Source organism: Poeciliopsis prolifica, unplaced genomic scaffold (assembly GCF_027474105.1).
Source record: "Poeciliopsis prolifica strain line A6 unplaced genomic scaffold, Auburn_PproV2 SCAFFOLD035, whole genome shotgun sequence".
Lineage (NCBI taxonomy): Eukaryota > Metazoa > Chordata > Actinopteri > Cyprinodontiformes > Poeciliidae > Poeciliopsis > Poeciliopsis prolifica.
The window spans coordinates 2,442,270-2,465,751 of record NW_026562410.1 but is presented as its reverse complement, the minus strand read 5'-3'; the positions used below and the strand labels follow the sequence as shown (position 1 = coordinate 2,465,751).

The window sequence follows — 23,482 nt, the reverse complement described above, 5'->3', positions numbered from 1 at the left end:
GGCTGAGTGGCAGGAAGAACAGAGCACGAGGGAGTAGCATTTATATATGTGAATGGATAACTGGATTAGACATTGCGACTTATCGTGGGCCACACATGCGCCATTTGCTGTCCTTTGAGTCAGGAATATCGGTGGTCAGGAGAATACTATAATCATGCAAAGAATCTGAAAAATGACCCAGTGTTTAGCTAATTCAACCCTATGACAGCTGTAGATAACAAGGTTCAAGGGTTTTACATTTAACAGGTGAGGAAAAAGTTTCATTTTAGAGAAAATATTGAAAATGTGAGCAGTGAGATAGCTGTGCTAGCCTTACTGTTGCTGGTCTGCTATTGACTGATTCAACGAAAATGAAATGTCAGTATTGTTTCTGTTAACACATTAACATGAAGACATTCTAATTACAATCTTTGTTTACACAGTCAGGGTACACATCGAAAACGTGTAATGCTCTCACCATGCCACTAGTTGGTGCTAAGTCCTTTAAAACTAAAGGACTTAGTGATTTACAGCGTTGAATGCGTTTTTAAGAAAAAGAGCATGACGATTTGCGTTTCCCCATCAGGTGCCGTTCCCCCAGATACTGGGAGAAAACATGCACTATGTGTCTGATTAGGGCGCAGTTGGAAAAAAGTGGGATAACTTTGCTGAAACATGTCTGAGGTTTCACTGTGTCCGTAGTTGTCTAGATAAGAGCGCTTAACAAGCACACCTGTATTTTGCCACCTGGGCAGTGCGGAGTGATGAAGAGACACTGAGGAAACCGTATCTGATGGGGAAACACGAATTGTAGTAACACCAGCGTTGTCAGTAGTTTCATCTTCTTCTTCTGGGGTTTGCAGAAAGCAGCTAAGTTTTGCGTCATACAATGCATGAGCTAGGGATTCCCTGGCAGAAAATATCCATTTATTCCGTTTACAAGAAAACGTACACCGGTACGTTTCACGACCATTGCACTCTGGAACCCGTTTTCAGTCTGTGCTGTTGTCAGAGAAAACATTCGGTGGTTTCATGTACATGTACACTACAAACACAACAAAACTCTTCCATTTTCACCAGAAATTGTTGTGGCGTAAACAGTGCAACCCATACGCCAAGTCATCAGTAGAGCAGGTGTTTAAATCAGTTAATCAACCGCTGCTGTGTTCAGGTATTAATAATGACAATATAGACATCAATCCTGACGGCATCATGTTTTTTTTTGGTGTGGGAAATGTTTTATCTTTCGGTGTTGATTCCCCTGATGGGATTGAAAGCATCTCAGCTCTATCTGCTGCTTGAGCTGTTGTCTGTCAGTTGTCATGGCAATGGGTCGGCTTGTAGGATGACGCAGACGCAGAAAAAGCAGAGTATAGATGTTTTTGTCTCATTTTGTTCTCCATCTGTTCATCAGCTTTATTGCACCTTTGCTGCAGCCGCTGCCATTCCTAAAAATTAAACAAGGGACGAAAACTGAACTAATCCCCTCTGTTCGTAAAACGCTGCGATGTTTTTAACAAGCATCAAACTACGGCTCCTACAGCATATTTAAAATAAAACATTTAACCAATATAAGGAAAAAGTGCCATTTCTTGCATCTTGACAAAACAAACAGAAACCAAATTGTTTATTGATTTGTCTGAAGGAGATTTTTCATTTTCCTTTTTCTGACACTGCATGTTTAGTCTTCTCTAGCGGTTCAGATTTTTGTGACCTTGGATTTCTGCTAATTGTGCATACTGTGAATCAATGAATCTCTGAGTAACAGAGTGGCACCGAAAGCAGCGTGTGAAGAAAAGTCAGATAACGACCAGAAAAAAAGAATGATCATAATCAGAAAAACAAATGGTAAGAAGTTATTTTTCTTTCCATTCTTTTCTGTCCATTTAAATGAAAATTGTTGTTGAACTGAACCAAAAATGGAGTGAATATGGGTGCTTGTGTTGCTACAACGCCCTTGGAGGGTGTGTTCACATCCACATAGTAAGACTAGAGAAGGAACTTTATCTACGTTGCACCTTTCAGCCAGGTTTTCAAACATGTTTTTAAAGCCAATTTCAAGCAAATTAAAAGCTTTTTAATCTTGTTTTACAGTGAACAGGAAGCTTAGTCCAGAACATTGGTGCACACAATCTTACAGTTTCTTTGCCATGTTTTGTTCAAACTCTTGGAATGATGAACAAGTTTGATTCAGATGATCTTAAAGGTCTCAGTGGTTTGCAGCGTTGAAGAAAATCAGAAATGTAAATTGGGCTTCATTAAAAAGTGCTTTATGAATCAATAACATTTTAAATTCTATTCTTTGAGCAACAAGTAGCCACTGCGAGGATCTCACAACTGTACTGATATGCTAGTCTCTGTTTTAATTAATATGTAAGGTGCTTAGGGAAACATCAGAAACATACTGATAAGTTATATAGCATAAAGAAGGCAAACAGAAGCCTTTGTGTCCCATGTTTACTAAATATCTACTTTATCCTTAAATCCTCCCTTCAATGAGAAAACCAGTTGAAAGTGTTGCCTGTGATTGCACGTTGTATTCTCAACAGGAGCTCAGCAGTGCTACTTGGCTATCAGTGACAGACAAATTCAGCAGGGGGATGCCACCGGGTATGCCTGGTTAAAAGGCTTCCGATGGGACGGTGCCTCAGGGCGTTCTCTGCGGACACATAAGTCATCTCTCATGTAAAGTGAAAAATTCCACAGTCTTATCGCCATGTGAATAATGTGCAAGAGATATGGCCCACAGAAAGGAGCCCGCACCTTGCCCGGAGAGGCTCTATTGAATGAATATGCCGCATGATGGATAACAAACACATTGCACTGGAAAAAAACTCTGAAGAATAATAGGTCAAGGGAAAATCATGACACGGAGCAGGGAAGGAAGGTGAAATGTCAACATCTAGGTTGTCTGTGATGCATAATTTACAGAAATACAGAAGGACGATGGAACAGCATAGAAATCTGCACACTATGAATTTCGATCCTGCAAGAAAAACATGCATAAAGGTAAACACTGACTGGTTTTTCTTACCATTGGAACAGCCCTTGAGTCGAGCGCCTCGAACCGGTGCTCTTTGTAGATCGGCCTTGACCCGAGCCTTCAGTCCCACGTTTTCCTTCTGCATGGCATTGAGAGCATCGCTGACGGAGTTCACCACCTTCACCATGTTGATCTGGCTGTCCGACAGCAGCTGCAGCACAATGAAAGTGGGATGGGAGAAAACACACTTACTAATGAAGAAATAACACCAAGTTCCCTTCGCAGCAGATGGGACAACAGTTTCATTACCTTCAAGATGGACAACATTTGCTGCTTTTTTTTATTATACAGCATACAAACAGCTCGATTTGAACAGCTGAGACCAATGAAATGATAGAATATCTTGTTGCATTTTCACTTTCGGCAACACTTGCACCAAGCATTTATTTTCCGCTTAAGCTAGTGGAGCTGTTTAGTAAGAGCATTGTTATAACCCAAAATCACTGCTTTCTTTAAACAAAAGTAGTAAAATAGCTTTTATCTGATTATATTGTAAATTATGCAGACTCCCCGGCTGTTTTCAAGGTCAATGCTTCCTGAGCAAGAGTCCTAGCTCTATTCCACAGTAAACAAAAAGCAGTTGAAAAGAAAAAAAAAGCAAATATTAGCCTAACCTATTTATCTGTTGCCGAAATGAAATAAAATTGTTCCAAATAGTTATCGACAACTCTTTGAAGACAGTGAGAATAAACTGATAGGTGATTAACAAATGGGTGTTGAAATTTGGCACACTATAAATTATTTCATCAATGTGGCAAAATCAAAAAGCTCTTTTCGAACATGATCAAATTAATTCAAAATCACACAGAATCTTTTTTTTTTCATTTAGAGTGCAGATTGATTCTCCTTTTAAAAAAAATATTCAGTTTTATTTTTTTGGAAAGCGTAACAAAGTCAACCTAAACACCTGTACTCTACTAAAGATAGTTTTTTTAAATCAGCTAAGAGTGTCAGGTTCTGTGTTTTTCTGTGTTTTAATTCCGAGTTTCTGTGTCCTGAGTCTCCTCGTTGTCCTGTCTTCCCCTTGATTGTTCCCAGGTGTGTCTTGTTCCCCTGATTGCCCTCAGTGTATTTAGTCCCTCCTGTGTCCTTTGTTCCTCGTCGGGTCCTTGTCGTTGTTTGTCAGATTGTCGTTGTTTTTTTGTGCCGCCCTTAAGACCAGTTGCTACCGTTGTGATCCCTGGCTTCTGCTCAGCCGTGCTGCCTGGCCGCGGACTATTGTTTATTGACTCTGTGTTTTGTTGGACTTATTTTCATTAAATTACTCACCATACACCTACCTGGGTCTCCAGCGTCTGCCTCACCACCTCACCACCACCATTTCATGACAGAAGGACCCGACCAAGAATAAGGTGAGGCTAGCTGAATTCAGCATGGACCCAGAGGGTTTAGAGGAGCTACTCCGTACTATCCAGGAGTATGAGGAGTCAAAGAGCACGTCCACGTTCGCCCTGAGACGGCCAGGGTTCGCGATACGCCTGGGCCTGCTATTGGACTATTGGGTTCCTCGTCTCCCGCACCCCGCGCTGGTGGAGCTGCAGCGGGAGGCAGAGGAGATACGCCGGACAGCCTTTGCGGCCTGGGATGCTAAACCTCTGCCTCCCAGGCCAGACATCCGCTCCGGCAGCCCATCCCCAGCTCCATCCTCAGCTCCTCGTGCCGCTTCGCCGGACCCCGCTCCGGCTGCCGTTCCTGCTCCCCCGGACCCCGCTCCGGCTGCCGTTCCTGCTCCCCCGGACCCCGCTCCGGCTGCCGTTCCTGCTCCCCCGGACCCCGCTCCGGCTGCCGTTCCTGCTCCCCCGGACCCCGCTCCGGCTGCCGTTCCTGCTCCCCCGGACCCCGCTCCGGCTGCCGTTCCTGCTCCCCCGGACCCCGCTCCGGCTGCCGTTCCTGCTCCCCCGGACCCCGCTCCGGCTGCCGTTCCTGCTCCCCCGGACCCCGCTCCGGCTGCCGTTCCTGCTCCCCCGGACCCCGCTCCGGCTGCCGTTCCTGCTCCCCCGGACCCCGCTCCGGCTGCCGTTCCTGCTCCGCCGGACCCCGCTCCGGCTGCCGTTCCTGCTCCGCCGGACCCCGCTCCGGCTGCCGTTCCTGCTCCGCCGGACCCCGCTCCGGCTGCCGTTCCTGCTCCGCCGGACCCCGCTCCGGCTGCCGTTCCTGCTCCGCCGGACCCCGCTCCGGCTGCCGTTCCTGCTCCGCCGGACCCCGCTCCGGCTGCCGTTCCTGCTCCGCCGGACCCCGCTTCGGCTGCCGTTCCTGCTCCGCCGGACCCCGCTCCGGCTGCCGTTCCTGCTCCGCCGGACCCCGCTCCGGCTGCCGTTCCTGCTCCGCCGGACCCCGCTCCGGCTGCCGTTCCTGCTCCGCCGGACCCCGCTCCGGCTGCCGTTCCTGCTCCGCCGGACCCCGCTCCGGCTGCCGTTCCTGCTCCGCCGGACCCCGCTCCGGCTGCCGTTCCTGCTCGGCCGGACTCCGCTCCGGCTTCGGCTCCTGCTCGGCCAGACTCCGCTCCGGCTTCGGCTCCTGCTCGGCCAGACTCCGCTCCGGCTTCGGCTCCTGCTCGGCCGGACTCCGCTCCGGCTTCCGCCGGACCCCGCTCCGGCTGCCGTTCCTGCTCCGCCGGACTCCGCTCCGGCTTCGGCTCCTGCTCGGCCGGACTCCGCTCCGGCTTCGGCTCCTGCTCGGCCGGACTCCGCTCCGGCTTCGGCTCCTGCTCGGCCGGACTCCGCTCCGGCTTCGGCTCCTGCTCGGCCGGACTCCGCTCCGGCTACGGCTCCTGCTCGGCCGGACTCCGCTCCGGCTTCGGCTCCTGCTCGGCCGGACTCCGCTCCGGCTTCGGCTCCTGCTCGGCCGGACTCCGCTCCGGCTTCGGCTCCTGCTCGGCCGGACTCCGCTCCGGCTCCTGCTCCTGCTCCGCCGGATCCCGCTCCGGCTCCTGCTCCTGCTCCGCCGGATCCCGCTCCGGCTCCTGCTCCGCCGGATCCCGCTCCGGCTCCTGCTCCGCCGGATTCCGCTCCGGCTCCTGCTCCTGCTCCGCCGGATTCCGCTCCGGCTCCTGCTCCGCCGGATTCCGCTCCCTTTTGAGGGTAGTTTTTTGTTTTCTGGACTCTGGCCCTCCTCCGCCCACCCTGGTTTTTGGGTTTTGAATTTTGTTTTTGGGCGTCTGGTAGCCGCCCTTTAAGGGGGGGGTACTGTCAGGTTCTGTGTTTTTCTGTGTTTTAATTCCGAGTTTCTGTGTCCTGAGTCTCCTCGTTGTCCTGTCTTCCCCTTGATTGTTCCCAGGTGTGTCTTGTTCCCCTGATTGCCCTCAGTGTATTTAGTCCCTCCTGTGTCCTTTGTTCCTCGTCGGGTCCTTGTCGTTGTTTGTCAGATTGTCGTTTTTTTTTGTGCCGCCCTTAAGACCAGTTGCTACCGTTGTGATCCCTGGCTTCTGCTCAGCCGTGCTGCCTGGCCGCGGACTATTGTTTATTGACTCTGTGTTTTGTTGGACTTATTTTCATTAAATTACTCACCATACACCTACCTGGGTCTCCAGCGTCTGCCTCACCACCTCACCACCACCATTTCATGACAAAGAGCATCATATCTTTTTAATATGCAGAGATGCTAGCAAAAAATGTTAGCTGTGGCACTGTCATAATAAAAAGTAATTCAGCAATGTAAAATATGCTGTTGGTGGGAGTGGGGTGAAAGTACTGGGGTGACCTGTACAAGATAGCTAAATGCATGATGCCATTTACCACAGTTCCAGTTATGTGGATGTAACCATTTTAGATGTGTTACATCCACATGCCTAATTTAAACTGATAGGTGATAAACAGGTTTCCCACTGACCTTGAAGGCATCCTGACAGCATAATTAGGTGATTTGAATCAAGTGTGTTAAAGCAAAGAGTTTGAAGTCAGCCATTAATTTTAAAGCCCCCTCTACACTAACAGCGGTATATTGAAAAACATAAATCTTCTGTCATTATTGCACATCCTCAGTTTAATGAGGGATACTTTCACATATGTCTGCTTTTGACTCTATTAAGCTTAACATTTAAGCTTAAAGGAGAAACTGTATGAGGGGAAATGACCTACAACTGCTTTAGCAGAAATAGGTCTTCTTCTTTTGTATGTTTTGATGGCATTTATGTCATTATTGCCTCCTAGTGGAGCAGCGTATTTACTGCAGAATGTTGCAGCTGAGTATTCTTTTTCCTTTCTTTTCAAAAACAGAGGGAAACATATCCAAAGCTGGGATTCTAAATTTACCTCAGTCCCGCTGGAAAAGTTGTCATCCTGTGCACCTGACTATACCAATGTGTTAGGACAAGCAGCATAATTCTTTCAGGACTTTCACAGGCACACAGATGCGATGGCTGCAGTGTGTAGCAACGACACGTGGAACCTTATTCCATAACGCAATCTGGTGAATATAGTGAAGCACTAAAAGCCCTGTGGGAAGGTTGTTGATGAATGTGTGTGCTAAGACTAGCAAAGAGCAGGGTAACCTCTCTAATATACCCTGGTCACAGCCTTTCTCTGAGCTGGTCATTAAAGTTAAGGTCATGTTTTTTTGTTTTAATTTCATTCCTGTTGGAGTCTACGGATAGCCAAGTTGTTTCTAAAACTCTATGTATTTATCAGAGTAGAAAAACATTTTTTTTTCCTCTTTGCCCTTCATCTCACTCACACACCCAGTACAAACAACCCCCTTCAAAAAAAAAAAAAAAACTTTCGTCATCCTTCTTTTTCTCTGTCTCATGCAAACATACTCCCCTCAAAAACACACACAAACAAAAACCTGCGCTGTTCAAAGTCATACGCCCCATAGGCGCAGCTATACTCAGGTGTTAAAACTGCATTAGATGTAAACCCCCGTGGCCATTCCTTGGCCTCAATATCTATGCAACACAAAGCCGAGGCACAGCGAACTACGCTGAGAGAATATCACACTGGAATAGTGTGAGTTAAACCCACACAGAGCTTCAAACAAGGCACGTTTGTGTACATGCCCCAATGCAGGTGCAAAGAAAGCTACAGGCACATGCCTGCATACATTACAGAACCGAAACTGTTCTGCTCGGCAACAAGGCAGGATTCATGGGGAAGACACTTTTGAATGTGGCTTTCTCACACTATTTCTCCAGTTGTTGTTTGTTAAGCATGTATCGACGTTCTGCTTGCGTGTCTCCTTTCAAAGCAGGAGACGTGTCTCTAGCCTCGATTGCTTAGCCTTGACAGACACATCAATTAGGATCATTATGTAATTAGATCTCATTAGACAGCCTTTGCACTGGCTTAGAAAATCAGTTACGCCACAGTACTTAACACATGGAGCCTTGTTTTGTGTCAGGGTTTAAATGGGGGCCAATTTAGGTGCTTTTTTGCGCAGCTGTTGCATAAAAAGATGATTTGAAAATCCTGAACATGATCTAATCACATGCTCAGCTTGAAGATGACAAAATTACAATCTTTTCATGTTGAATAGTGCATATTTATGTTTTATTTAACCAGGAACGACTTAGAACTTTAAGAGGGTGTTGATGCTGAGACAACAGCAGCTGAAAACCCTACGGAAATACTTATATGGTGGATTTAACAAAAGAAAATCTTAGATCAAAGCCACCGTTCTACCCTGCACAAAAAATGTGACTTTTTCTCTCTAAATGTACCACAGCTGGTCATAAACGCAGTGTGAAACATGTTTCATCTTTGAACCTTCTTTGAACAATCAACATAATAATTTGGCATCCGAAGAGCTGCGTGAAAAATGTATTTTTATGCTCCCTTACACAAATACATAAATCTTCCCTCATGACCACTAGCCTTGTCTTTTTTATTCTTATTTGCAAATGAAACTGAATGATTTGTTAATTTTGTTATCACTGAAAAGATTTCGCTGATGTTTCCATTTACTCTTGGTTTCTCGCTGACAAATCGGAGAACAGGAGTGGCCATAAATTACCTAGTTTGTGTGACTTTTATCCAGTCCATAACAGTTACAAGAACAATACAAATACAATACAAGTTGTGCCAAGGTTATCTGAAACCAAACTGCAAACAGATGGCAATAAATTACGACTGAATCTTGTTTCACTACAGCAGGCGTAGCAGACAATGACGGTGTGTGTGTGTTGTGCATGTCCATAAATGCCTTACTCAAAATTTGCAGTGTATTTCACTATTTTAAGTATGTCATATACATACCTATAGATAAGACTTGCAAGTAGGTAGTGAAGTTCAAAATGCATTTACCAGCAATCTGATCAAGGTGTTTTTAAATAACTAGTATTAAACTCAAGCCTTTTCTTCAGTGTAAGAATGCTGTTTTAATTCTATAAAAAAATAAATAAAATAAAAATACTATGAAAGAGTCTGTACTGACTGCTGGTCACAAAAAGAGGAGCTCAAACACTTTTCATTGCATTTCATGATGTTTCCTTCAAGGCGCTACGTTTATAAGGCAGGTTTTCTCCGCATATAACTGGGACATTCTGAAATGTCATGAGAAGTCAAACATGCTAATGTTAGCTTAGCATGAAAACATTAGCAGTTGCAAGAATTTCATTATAAGCAATGAAACCATGTTATTTCAGAAACATTGGAATGACTTTCTGAAAGTAAGAGCAGCAAAGTTATTGCTAAACAATCATAATTTGTATGAAATTTAATGAAAGTGTAATTTTACTGAAGGCGGCATTGAGTTTATTCACTTTTTGAGTTTTTATCAGGGACAGAAAATTCCTGACAAAGATAAGCCAGGCAAATAAATAAATAAGTGCTTCAGAATATTATACAGATGTCTCTCTGATTTAATCTGATCTTCAGAATAATCAGACTGAGTAAGGGGAGCTCCAGACATGGTAATTTTTCAGTGCACCCGAACACCAAGTATGTACAACGCCCCCAGTAGAAATCAAGGGCAGGTTAATAAATCAAACTAATGAGTGATTTGCTGATAAACATGTTTTTTTTTTTTTTTCAATGGAGTCATCAGGAGAAAGCGACAAGAAAAACAAAGCAGGGCTTTTTAAATATACAGGGTCATCTGGAGATCAGGGCAGAGAGTCTCGGTAGGTTTGTTCTTTTATCAGTCTAATGGACTATGGAGCTCTTTCACATTTAGAGTTAAAAAAAACAAAACATAAAAAGACATTAGTTGTGCTGTTATGCTGAGTAGTCTGTCATTGTGAGACTAGAAAATGCTTTAATGCCTGATAAAATCAAAGTCAGAGATATATCCTGGGACAGTAAATAGGAGAAACAGGGACACTGCAGTTAAGCACAACCCAGCTGACATTCTGCTCACAGCACACATGACACAATCCAAGATCATCAAGCAATGGAACAAAAAAAGGAACAGAAAAAAATCCCTTGGGAACAAAACTCATCCCTGGAGCAGCAGGAGGTGCATTTGGAGGTGCATCTAAGAGTCACAAAATATTCATATTATATGCTATTATTACATATAGTACCTTTTATCTGTGGCCAAATCTGACTGGATCCTTGTTGAACCAGTGGAATAGTACAAGGCAAAAATCCTGGAGTAGTGCAATTTATGAAACAATTGTTTTCCAAGAAATAGTGTAATATTCAGCAACCACAGGAGTAAGCTAACTCTAGAGCCACATATTTTTTCAAGTGGGTGTTTGGTAATTATGGTACTACTTAATAACAAACCCTCCCCAACTTATTCCAAATGTCTATCAGGCATTTTGAATTGCCATGGAGAGAGTACTTTCAGTGACTAATTCAGGCATTTCCTTGGCTCAAACCAACAGAACTGGAAAAAATAAATAAATAAAAAAGAAGCCTTAAAATCTTGTAAATATTAATCTCAGCAAGTCATCCAAGTCCTGAAGCAGCAAATCAGCCTCAGGCAATCACACTACCACCATGCATGATGTTCTATTTATGACGTGCTATGTTAGACTTATGGTAGATCCACTGAAAAGTTTCACTTTTGTTTTGTCAGTCCACAGAATATTTTCCCCAAAAACCTTAGGGATCAAAGTACTTTTCTTTCTGTAAAATGTGAAGCAGAACATTGTGTTAAGTTTTGACCAGTGCTTGTTTTCACCTCAAAACTCTCAGAGCATGCCACTTCTTGTTTTTGTTTTTTTTTTCTTTCAAGCTCTTATTACTGAATCATGAACAGTGTCATAATTGAGGCAAGTGATATCTACAATGGTGTTAGAAGTTTTTATTGGTTCCTTTGTGTCCCCCTGGATGAGTCGTTTATGTCTTTTTCCAAGTCCTTTCCATGGTCCAGCCACACCTGGAGGGTTCCATCACTTTTCCAGTTTTTTCTCAACATATTAATTTCTTATTAGTAAACAGCTTCGTGAGTTTATCCAGATTACTGGTGCTATTAAAATTCAGTTGATGATCTAAAACTGAATTTCTTAGTGTGAGAAATATTGAAGGTGGCACTATTTGTTGAATAAACAACGTATTCTGAGATTTCTTTATTCTCACATTTGACCCATTATCTGTTTGATTTATGCTCTCTGTGAGATAACGCTGAGAAATCTGCATCACAAAAAGTTCTCCGTAGTCAGGCAGCCTGTTGCTTTGAGATAGGAGTCAAAACCCTGCTTCACCGTACTGATTTGTAAAACCTATTATTTGTTGATTCTGGGTTAGCAGAAAAAAAAGAGCGTGCTTGTTCTCAATCGGCGTAACTGCCTGTTAAGTAACAGCAATTCAACTACCGATAAGCACCTGACGAATTAAAGTGGTCAAACAATGTTAGGTCAAACTCTACTGAGTTTGCTATAGCCATTAGATTCAACAGTCTTGTACTGTACATCAAGGTCTCTGAAGCAAAGAAACTATGAATAAAAGATTACCCTTGATGATGAACATAACCTTCATACATAATGTGAATGTTTTTAATAGTGAACTGGATTCATATCACACAAAGTGCCTGATCTTTGAACAGACATTTGATTAGTCTGTCCGTGCATAGATTTGAGTTTGGCAGAATTGCAGAGTCCAATAGTTGTAGTAAAGCATTAATAATGAAATAAAGCTGACTTGAGTTGATCCGTCTCACACATATTTCAGCAGAGCCAATGTTCTGCCCTCTTATTTAGGACACTTAGTAGAGTGCCAGGAAGGTTTCAGTACAATGGAAAAATAAACTCTTTTTTTTTTTTTTTTTTTTTATGGAAATCCACAAATGCCAAAGCACAAATATAATATGCTGAAGCCAAAAACAGAAAAAGAGCAAATGAGCACAGCATGTTCTAAATTCTTAAACACTTTTTGAGCTTTTTAACACGTTGCCACATAATCACAGGCTTGGTAATACTCCTTTGGATGTTTTGTGCCAACACAAAGTAGAGCATGATAGTCCACCTGCCCATGACATTGTTTTGTGATTTATCAGATCTCCAAAGCAACACCACATATCACGTTTCCCATGTCTATGGGTGATAGACATGGGGAAAGAGCATCAATCAGAGAAACAAACAAGAAATCCGTGGTGATTCTGGATGTGCTTCACCAGGGGTGTCAAACTTCGTTCCTCAAGGGCCGCTGTCCTTCAGTTTTTAGATGTGCCACAGGTACAAAACACTGGAATGAAATGGCTTAATTACCTCCTCCTTGTGCAGATAAGATCTCCAGAGCCTTGCTAATGACCTAATTATTCTATTCAGGTGTTGTGCAGCAGAGGCACATCTAGAAGCTGCAGGGCGGTGGCCCTCCAGGACTGGAGTTAAACACCTGTGCTCTAATGGGTTGGAAGCTCAGAGAACGCTTCCAACTCATTTCGGCCACTTGTATCCATGACCTCGTTCTTTTGGTCATGACCCAAAGCTCATGACCGTAAATGAGGGTAGGAACGTAGATCGACTGGTACATCGAGAGCTTCACTTTTTGACACAGCTCTGTCCACCACGACAGACCAGTACAGCGCCCGCTTCACTCTGCACTTTTACACCTGTCTTCAGGCTGTGAGCTGTCAATTTTTCCCTGATTCGTGAACAAGATCCTGAGATACTCAAACTCCTCTCTCTCTACTCTACTCTTTTTCTGGCTCAAGTCTGTGGCCTCTGATTTGGAGACACTGATCCTCATCCTGACCGCTTCACACTTTGTTGTAAAATGCAGCAAAGCATGGCTTCCTTTCAGGGTATGTGGAACAATGGATACAATATTTAGCTTTTTAGCAATCAAGGATTTATGAGAAACTCAGAATTGTTAGGCATGCTTTTACCAGCGAGACCAAGTAAGGCAACTGCGCCTATAAGCATAAATTGTGCTTTATGTTGTGGATGAAGTCGCGTAGATTTTGCCAAAAAACATTAACAAAAGGACAGTAGCCAAACTACTGGAGAACAGTTTAAGGTTACGATCACATAACAATTTATGTCAAATTCTTTCTGCAATATAGAATTATTTTACACCTTATTAGGATAGATTTTATAAAATATTTTATATGGGACTTTGTCAATCTTTCTGCATCACTGATCTATTATTACCTCTTTTCTAATGGACTTGGCTCCACTGTACTCAGCTTGCATTATGAGCGAGTACATAATGTACTCATTTTTTCCTAGCTGGTAACTGCTTTTTCGGTTCCTGGTTTCTGGTAGGGCCAGCTTAACCTGCATGGGTGAGGCAAGCTTATCTCCTGTTCACTGATTGGCTGTGGGCGTGGTCAGACATAAGAGCAAAGAGAGAAGAAAAGCAACCAGTGCTAAATTTCAAACACGTTACAACACGGACGCAGATTAAAAAGGGCTTTAGAGAAGAAGAGAGACAGCAATTACCCTACATATTAATCCCCTTCATTAGAATGCTTTAAATTTTACATTTAAATTTGACTCTGAAATTTTTCGACTGCAATTTGATCTTTTAATTTGCTCCTCCCATAATTGGACATAGCTGCTTTGTGTTTGAGTTGGTTTGTATGTGGAGCCAATGTTCTGCCGTCCACCACCCACACATAAGCACACAACTGTACTATCTGACAGTACATGTCAGATCTGAGACCTTGAATGATTGGAATTGTTCTGCCAGCACTTTAAGATGCTAATCAGGAAATCTTCAAGTATGTTCTGTAATTCAGTGGAAAACAAATGTCCCAGCCTCTGCCCCTTGGCACAGGACTCACTTTTTTTTTCAAGACTCACACAAAACTTTGCCTGCAGGTTATTACCCAGAGCTGTGGTTCCCATTAACAGTGATATATCCTCTGCACTTTTACACCTGTCTTTCAGGCTGTGAGCTGAACACCATCTGAAGAAAAGGATATGTTTTCAGTATAGGGATTTGCAGGATTGTAAATCGTCATGTGTTAGGTTTCTTGCTTTGATTAAAAAGGTCTCAGTGTAATATTGGGCAAAACACTATTCAAAAGCACATCATATCTATTCATCCATCCATCAAACAGCCACGCATGGACACTTTCACTGATAAGGACAATTTAGAGCGGCCAGTTAATTATGTTTTTGGACTGCGGGAGAAAGTCAGAGTACCCAGAGGACCTTGGGGACAAAATGCAGATAAAAACAAAGCATCAGCTATCAAGAAACCTGCAAGTCATCATATTTCATACTGGGAAATAAAGAAAGGAAATGCCTGATGGCAATTGTAAATAGAAAGAAAAAAGTAAAACAAAGAAAAAATGAAATAAATTTGACAACAAACAAAGAATAATAAAAACCATTTACCTAAAATAGAAACTGAGCATATAATAGTGGTGGGAATATTAAGATTTGTAATTCCTTTTACATTACTTTGTAATGGATTGTACTATAATTTCAATGGATGTTACTCTTCCACTAAGTCTTGATATTTATTTTCCTTTGGACAAAAGCTGCTGAATCTTTGAAGTCACAAATTCATGTTTACAAATTTGAGTTTTCTTATTACCCACATTTTTTTTTCCTTTTTCTTACTGAGCTTTTGAAGTTGTTTGTATCATATCCTTGGCTGAGACCTTGCAGCAAGCACAATTTTACTTTCACAAGCGCACAGAGGACTTGGGCCTGGAAGAATGAGTGTCTCGAGGCAATATGGTTTTCTCGCTTACCAGCAGTTTGCCCCCAGATCCTTAGCAGGGGTTGCAAGTGCCACTTGTTTAAAACATTAATAATCCTCAGGCACATCATTCAGTTTAAACTGTGACCTGTAGTTCAAGGAAATCAGTAACTCATGCTCCTCCTTGCGGCCTTTGCCTCCGCGAAAGTGATTTTGCAGTCAGACTGTGTGCATCGCTGCACGTCATGAAAGAATGAGAAGTTGGTTCTCGGCGAGTTTAGACCTCAGTTTCCTCCTCTTTTTAAAATAAATTTTAGCATTGTTTGGGCAGAGGATGTGATCACAGAGCTGTTAAAAACAGACTTACCTTAGAAAACTAAGTGGTTCTTTGGTGGATGCCAAAACTGTTGTCACAGTGTTTCCTGTTTTCTTTGTATTTTGATGTCAAAAATGCATTTTACATTTTTGGAACAAATCCCATGACTTTCAAGTATGCATTTTGATGCATCCCCATTTCGTAGAGAGTGAGTGTGTGCATACTGGAATGAAGGAGGTACGATTCAGTCCTAGATACCATTCGGAGGGTTATTTTTGATGTAGAGCAGTTTTTGTGTTAACTTCGACATCTGAGAGAAAAAATCTTTCTCAGTGCATACAGAGTACCGCACAATGGGCAGAAATTGAGTGGCGTTATAATCCGGTCATAATTGCAGCAAAATTTGAGAAGCAAAGAACTGAGATTAGAACACAGATAACTTGTCTGGGTCACATTTATGCTCATTTGTCTAGTAAAACAAAGAACACAATATATAAACTTGACAAGACAATTAGAAACAAACAATAATAATAATAATAAAAAAAAACTAAAATATAAACTGAAATAGTGGTGGGAATATTAAGATTTGTAGTTCCTGTTATATTAATTTGTAATGGATTGTATTATAATTTCAATAGATGTTACTCTATATATGTACACGTCCACTAAGTCTTGATATTTTTCTAATCCTTTCGATGAGAACTGCTGAATCTTTCATGTTTGTAAATTTGACGGAATAAATTGATAATGTTACTCTATTAACCTGTGTTTAGCTCAGTAGCTCACTCCAATCTTATATGTTGCATGAGTCGTCACAATAGTGAACCAGAAATTGACGGGTATTTTTTGCTGACTATGGCTATTTTAAATTAATAAAAATATTTCTGAGCTAATATTATACGTTACTCTGACCATATATAATAATAATTTTGCTGCCAATTTTTAGAACCAATTGGATTAGCCATGATACATGTTTGTACCAGACTTAAATGGACCTTTTGAGTTTATAAATGACACAAAGAAATAATCATATTTAAAGAAAAATGTAGGGATTTATTTATTCACTATTTGAAGAGATTTAGGTCATGTTTCTTAAATCTATTTTTTAAAAAAGCTTTCAATGGGTGTAAATGTGATTAGAGTTCACTTCAGAAGTTTTTGTCGAGCAGAACACACACATATCACTTTAAGTGCTGCATTCACAGTCAAGGCTGTTAGTTCTGTATTTTACACAATATCACACACTTGGGTGACAAACTTGACACACCTGAAGTAAAACAATTAACAGCTTGAACTTTGATTTTAAAGCTCAAGCTGTTAATTGAACTTTAAAATCAATTAAAGCTAAATTCTGCATTGTTATTCAATTATTCAATTGTTATATTATTTATTTAAAACATTTTAAATAATGTTTGAAATTATTTAAAACACAATTTCAAACAGTCTTCACCAATAAAAGCTCAAGTATTTATGGATTGAAATTTTGTAATCACAATTTGGTAGGTTAAGTTGTAAAGTCGCAAAAGTCCTTTTCTTCCTTTAAAACAAAAGGAAGAGATATTTTACATTATTATGGTTTAACTTTATGAAGTAAACAAAATTACCAACTGGTCTTTAAAAAACATGGATGCCCTTGTATATCACTCTGTGATCCAAGCCTCAGCTGGAATAGTTTTATCATCAGAGTGATTTATCCATTCGCAAATATGTCAGCACACTTCTCTTCAAATGAAAGATGAGTATGTCTTTTTTTAAACAATAAAATCACATTTCCCCCAAACCCACTGCAATCAGATTCTCCTACACCCCACCTCAGGGGGATGTGGACGGGCTTATCCCTGTAAGGCAGGGTGAGTTTTTTTTGTTTAGTTTTTTTTTCTGTAAGAAAGAGGGCTGCAGTGCATAGCACATTCAGCAGTGTGCCATCTTATAAATCAGAACTCCTGGCCACAGGTATCCCATAGATCACACAGTCACACCATGGTGTCAAGCTGAAATAGCGGATGTGTGCACCACATGCCTTGCTTCCACAGAGCAAATCAATCACCTGGAGTGTGTAAGCTGCTGCTGGTACCACCTCGACACGCCCTGCCCACTGCCCCGTGCCACCTACACCATTCCACAAATTAAAAGCAGCTCACTGCTTTTACCGCTCAGTCTCCAAACACTTGTTTGCCAACAAACCAACCTTTAAGCTTTTCTACATGAATTGATTAAAAAGCGATGGGACTCTGGCTTTAAGAAACGATTGGCAAATGAATTCAATTGCTTCAGATGCATGGCTGGCAGCAAGGTGCCACCTACGCCATTCTATCTATTTATGATGGAGCGCAGGCCTTAGCTGACCTGACAGGATTAAAGGAGCATGTAGCATGAAAAATCACCACAGATATTCAGGATATGTGTCATCAATAAATCAGTCTGGACAGTGCAAAACTAAAGGGGCTTTAATTATGGCTGCATCCATCTCGGGAAGCATTATGTTATCTTATCGAATTAATGTGCGAGTTGCAGGTTTTTCTTCAAACATGATGGACATTTCTTCCCCAGCGATTTCCCCTTCGAATGCAAGGCCGGGAGAGTTACATTAAGAGGAACATGAGCCTGGAGAAACATAAGCTCTATTTGTGCTTTAATTTCGTTGCAGCTGGGCAATCGCGGTGTAAAACGAAACGGACACGCTCAAGTTGGCATTGACTCAGGGAACGATCATGTTTTGAGCTTGCAGAAGGGAGAAAGGAACACAAATATACCCACAGAAAATGCTCCAGAGCAATAGGCTTCCACACATCTTAAAGTAGCCTCACAATCAATATGCATCGATAAGCATTTTACATCCCGCACCTCAGAGCTCCTCTGAATATTACTTAAAGAATCGAATTGAGCTGTGAATGGTTAGTGCTAACTTGTGTTTTTTTGTGTTTTATTATTATTTTTGTATTTTAAATTTTTTTTTATCAGAATTCACCAGAAAGGACAAGGGTTGCAAAAAAGTAAAAAACAAACAAACAAAAAATGTCTTACATAGTTTATTTCTAAAAAAAAAACATATTTTTCTCAAATGACGATCTTTAAAGTGTTGGTCTGTGACTTAACCTCAAAAACAAAATTTAAGTATCCGTGAAGGAAATGGCACTATTTTCCCTGCAGTGTGTGGGAAGATAAAGTAAAAATAAATATGGATTGCTGGACTTAACATTATCTGTTCATTCTCACATATCCTTGCAGGGTCATTGGCGGAGCTGGTGTCCATCTTTAAAAATGTAAAGATCATAATTTCTTGACAGGTGTTACATCATGTTTATGATGGTGTCATAACAGTCTTATTCACAACCCATTAGTTTTACTCGGAAAACTAAGCTGATATTCTGCTTAAGAGTAAACTAGTCTTCAGCTTTTAATGTTTCGAATGCTATTACATCTTATCTACTCAATAGATATTCTTCTGTTCAAAGAGCTTTTGGTTTTCTTCAGAGCTTAGTTTGTCCAACACCTCTTCAAAAATGGTTAAGAAAACTGTTAAAGCATCCTTTGTCAAATGCATTGTTTGCTTTTCTTGTGTTCATTTCTCAAATGATTCAAATTTAATGCTGACGTAAGTAAAGTTAAACTGCTGGGCATGAAGTAGTTCCAGATAAATTGCTGCTTTAACAGTTGCTTTTCAGTTTTATTATCTAGTTCAACTGAGTTTTAAAAAAAATGATATATGTTCTTCGTTTTGGGATATTAGTACAAAGTACATGCATGATGTAATATTGTGCATATATTTTGATGTATTTGCATGTATTGCATGTATTTTGATTTGTGTGGGTATAGCAAAGATGTTTCCAAGTCATTTTTCCAGGTTCCAGAAAAGTCTCAAAGTTTTGATGGCCAAGACCATGCCAACTCAAGTTTTTCACCCTAATTCACAGTCATATCTTAAGTGGCTACTGAGTTAAATGACAATTTTCTCATTAAATCTATGCGCATTGACAGCCCATAAAATACCAACTAAACTATTTTATAATCAAGCGCATCCTTTCCCAGACAAACATGAGTAGCAGTGAATCACGGCACAGAATGTCAATCTAAACATGGCTCTAGTCTTAGGCCAGGAGTCTAAAAAGTGTCTCAACTCTTTAGCTCAGGGATCTAAGTTGAATCTAAAGAGTGTTTCCTTCTCTGGTCTATAGGTGTCCTACCTGTATGAGGCGTCCTTGTTCTGTCTGTAGAGTATTCAGGTCCTGACCAAGACTGCTCTGCCCCCGGCGCAGAGACTCGTAGTCCATCTTCAGTTGTCCAGCATGGGCTGAAAGCTTGGCCACCTCCTCAGCCAGACTGACCAGCAGGGCCCTGTCCTGACCTTTGACCGACTTCAGGTCAGAGTCGTGGTCAGTCAGCGAGTGGAGCAGTGAGGTCTGCACACCCTCCAGCCGCATGAAGTTGCTGTTATAGTCGGGACAGTTGGGGTCGATGAAGATGTTGATGCGAGAGCCGTCGCCCCTCTCCACGGTGACCAGGGCGTTTGCTTCATCCTGATTGGTGGAAATATGGGGTAGGCCGTCCGACATGGGCGGGGCCTGGTAGTGGTTCATGAAAAGGATGGTGCCAGTTACGGTGACGGCCAACAGAACGGCCACGAAGAGAAGGATGGTGCAGAGCAGGTAGCTGCAGCTCATCCTCTGGAAGAAGGAGAGAGAAGAAAATAATTTGTTAGGACAACACAAAAATATTACATCATGAGAAAAGCCTCTTTAAAAAAAAAAAAGATGACATTCATTCACCATTGCAAAGATGCTCAGTCAGAATAAATCAAATTCCAAACTTCTGAGTTTCATAAAGCTAAAAAATGTTGCATTTGTCTGGCGAAATAATGTTGAGTCCTTCAACTACTGCTTTTGTTGTGGCCTCAACAAGAGTTTAACAGCTTTTCAGATATGTTTTTTGCCGAGAATGCATCACATGCCATCAAATTTGCTCTTATGAAGTGCAAATGGAAAATTCATGATGGTTTAAGACATTGGAAACATTGCTCTGGTAAGAATCCAAGTTTTCAGATGTGAGACAAAATGCCAAAGCTGATAATTTTCTGTTTTTGTCGGATTAAAACCACAACCCTCAATGATTTATTTATTCTTCTGACAAACCAACCAACACTGACCTCTGCTATACTGAAACTTAAGTTCAGGTACTAGATAATTGAGAAGAGGAAGATCATTTTTATTTTTTACAAATGCACCCAATCGCGAAAAATACACAAAAATCTCTTTTGCGGGTTACCATAAAATGGAAACCCTTTATTAAGGCCTATGTGAAAATGAGACTCAGGAAGGTTGTAGCTGCACAACCAAATCGCAGAATCCTTGTCTGAGAAAAGCCAAACTGTAAACAAAGCCGGCATTAAATAAATTATAAGGCGCAGAATAAAGTCACAGTTAAATTGTTCACCCACATCAGGAGAAATAGGAACAGAGGGCAGACTAGCACAAGAGCCCATTACACATGATAAACAATGTACAATTCCCCCACAAATTCCTCATAATGAAATAGAAATTGGTCTTTTTTCAGTTTTTTTTTCCACACCAGAGGATGTCCCATATGAAAATATGTGGGCTGATGCATGCAAGCATGTTTGTTTTCTGTTTTTACGAGAGCATGAGAGCGACTACGTTAATATGCAAATCGACTAAGAAAGCACACTGAACCCCAGCTAATAGAGGACTAACGGTCTGCTTTATGGAAGAGCTTTATGATTCCTTTAAAGTTAAGAAAATCAATTATCCTCAGCAGGGGAAGTTCCTGCTAAACTTTGTTTACACACAGTCTATGGGCATGGACCATAAAAAAATGTAAATACCCATGACATGTGGGGGTGTTTTCCTAACAACTCAAGTCCATTTTAAAGTTCTCCTTAGACCAAACCACGTAGCCTGTATGTTGCACCAAAAGGGGGTAATGTAGTCTGAACAAGCATAATGCTCCATCAGTAAGCAAAGGGATTTATTCAACACCCACACTGGTTGTAAAAGATTGGGTTTGGAGAAAGTTAATCATGTGCGATACCCTTCTGAGTGTGATTTGTTCAAATGTCAACTCATAAAACGCATAAAAAAATAATTAGGACTATTTTACATAAGTATTTTAACGAGATATTTCAATATTTATTTTATCACAGTAAAACAGGCCAAAATCACTTGGAAGAATTATGGGTGAGAAAATCTTTTCGACATTTGAGCAAAAAACATTTTCTGAAAAATTGTGTCCTGAATAAAAGCATCAAGAAAAGAGCGGGTAGCAGGATTAGTGGAGGTCATGTAATCTGGGGGAAAAATAAAAATAATAAAAACATTTAGAGAAAGCTGCTTTCAGATGTTCAGAAAAATTTAACAAAAATATTTTGAAATATCTGTTAAATTATATGATTCTTCACAATACTCAACAGCAGAAACAAGCCATTTGAATTCCCTTTTTGCAGTTCTCAAATAAAAAAATTAATAAAATAAATAATAAATTAACAAGGTAATTGCATTTCAGATTTTTTTTTTTTTTGAAGACGACTGTTGAAACAGCTGTGGTGGCAGACATGACTTCAGACGGAGACTCTAATAAAAAAACAGCCGTGTCCTACTTTAAAGCCCAAAGGAGTATACACTAGATCATGCTTTCGACTAGTTTTACAGCCGGTGGCACAAGCAAGATTTTATTGCCAAAGGGAAGAAACAAAATATGAGAACACCATGAAAAAAAGGAAAATCTAAATTTTCTGTACAGTTGAAAAAATGAGCGCAAAGTGCAAGGATATGGATTCTAGCCCACTTTGCAAAATAAACAAAAAGCTGCAGTCGCAGGTTAAATGAGCCAAACATACCTTTTCCAGAAAAGTCTAAATCCATTAGAACAAAATTTGCAAGACACCATGGTGGAGACAAAAAGTATTTATTCTTCTTTGATAAACACTAGTATTGGCTAAGCTTTTTTTTTTTTTTTCAGATCTTTCCCATTTAATAACCATAAAAGCTCAAATTAATGTGGGGGAAATGCTTTCTTTACTCTTCATGTAGCAATATTTCCTTTGGGTTTACCAAAACTTTACCAAAGCATTACAGTCAAACCAACAGTCATCGATAATGGCAGTGAGTACAGACGGAGCAGCTTGGGGATCCGTGCTTGTGGACCTTGGTGTGTTTTTATGGTTGTTTTGTCTTTTCCTGGCACATCTATGCCGCAGCAAACCCGTCTACATTGGATTGGATAGGCATTAGATCTGATGCAAAAGCATAAGGTAAAAGTGCCTTTCCACAAACTCACAGTATTCCACCATTTTCCAATGAACCAGATGCTTGTGAGCTGCATTTATCTAAATGCTGGTGGACATGTATGTATATAATTTCAGCCTGTGTACACAGCTTTGGTTCTCAATAAGAGAAAAAAAAATCCAATAAACTTGTGTACCTAAATCTTGTTTAAATTATCACAGATTGGTGAAAAATATTTCAGAATGGATGTGGAACATTTGAAACTTGTCCTTAAAAGTTTTATTATACTAGGATATTCATGCTGGGGTTATGTAAATTTCTAACAGAATGGTAAATTATATTTAATCTTTTTGACAGTGAGAGAAGCTAGTTATGTTACTCTTAGCTAATGATATTTAAGACATGCAAATAAATCAAACCCTGTACTGCACCGAAGCACCAGGATTGCCCACTCAATTTCAATGTCTGGTGTTTTATGTACAAGCACAATCAGAACATGCACTCCCTGCCAAACACTTGTGTCAGAACCCATCAGCAGATACAAACATTGAACAAAAAAAAACAAAAAAAAAAACAGAAAAATAAACCAACGCTTTTTCAAACGGCAACAAATTATCTTACAGTGGGAATTAGTTGAACATATCATCCTTTGTTCAGATCTCACGTTACATGTGAACTGTGGCATCATTAAAAATTTCAGCATGCATTTTAAACCCGCAGCAGCTCCGAGATTTTAAATATTTGTACGTGTATCAGCATAGCCACAGTATATATTATGCGCATAATGGGAACATTCTGCAGAACGACAGCAATATGACATTAAAACAGTTTCCCAAAGCTCTATTGCCAGCAGGCCAAGACATTAGTGGAACCCATCACTGAATATTCATTAACAGTATACTGACTAACATGAAAAAAGATAAACGTCTTA

At 41.0% G+C, this 23,482-nt stretch overlaps 1 protein-coding gene across 2 annotated transcripts in view; it reads right to left on the bottom strand.

The window, feature by feature from the left end:
* The window catches only part of fibcd1b (fibrinogen C domain containing 1b), a 143,279-nt gene that overhangs the window by 76,047 nt on the left and 43,750 nt on the right, over positions 1–23,482 (bottom strand). For both annotated transcript variants that reach the window (XM_055052509.1, XM_055052510.1), the window contains 2 exons: positions 19,498–19,977; positions 3,014–3,173 (listed from right to left, as the gene is read on the bottom strand). In XM_055052509.1, coding sequence (XP_054908484.1) covers positions 3,014–3,173; positions 19,498–19,977 — 640 coding nt within the window. The remainder of the gene's footprint in view (positions 1–3,013; positions 3,174–19,497; positions 19,978–23,482) is intronic.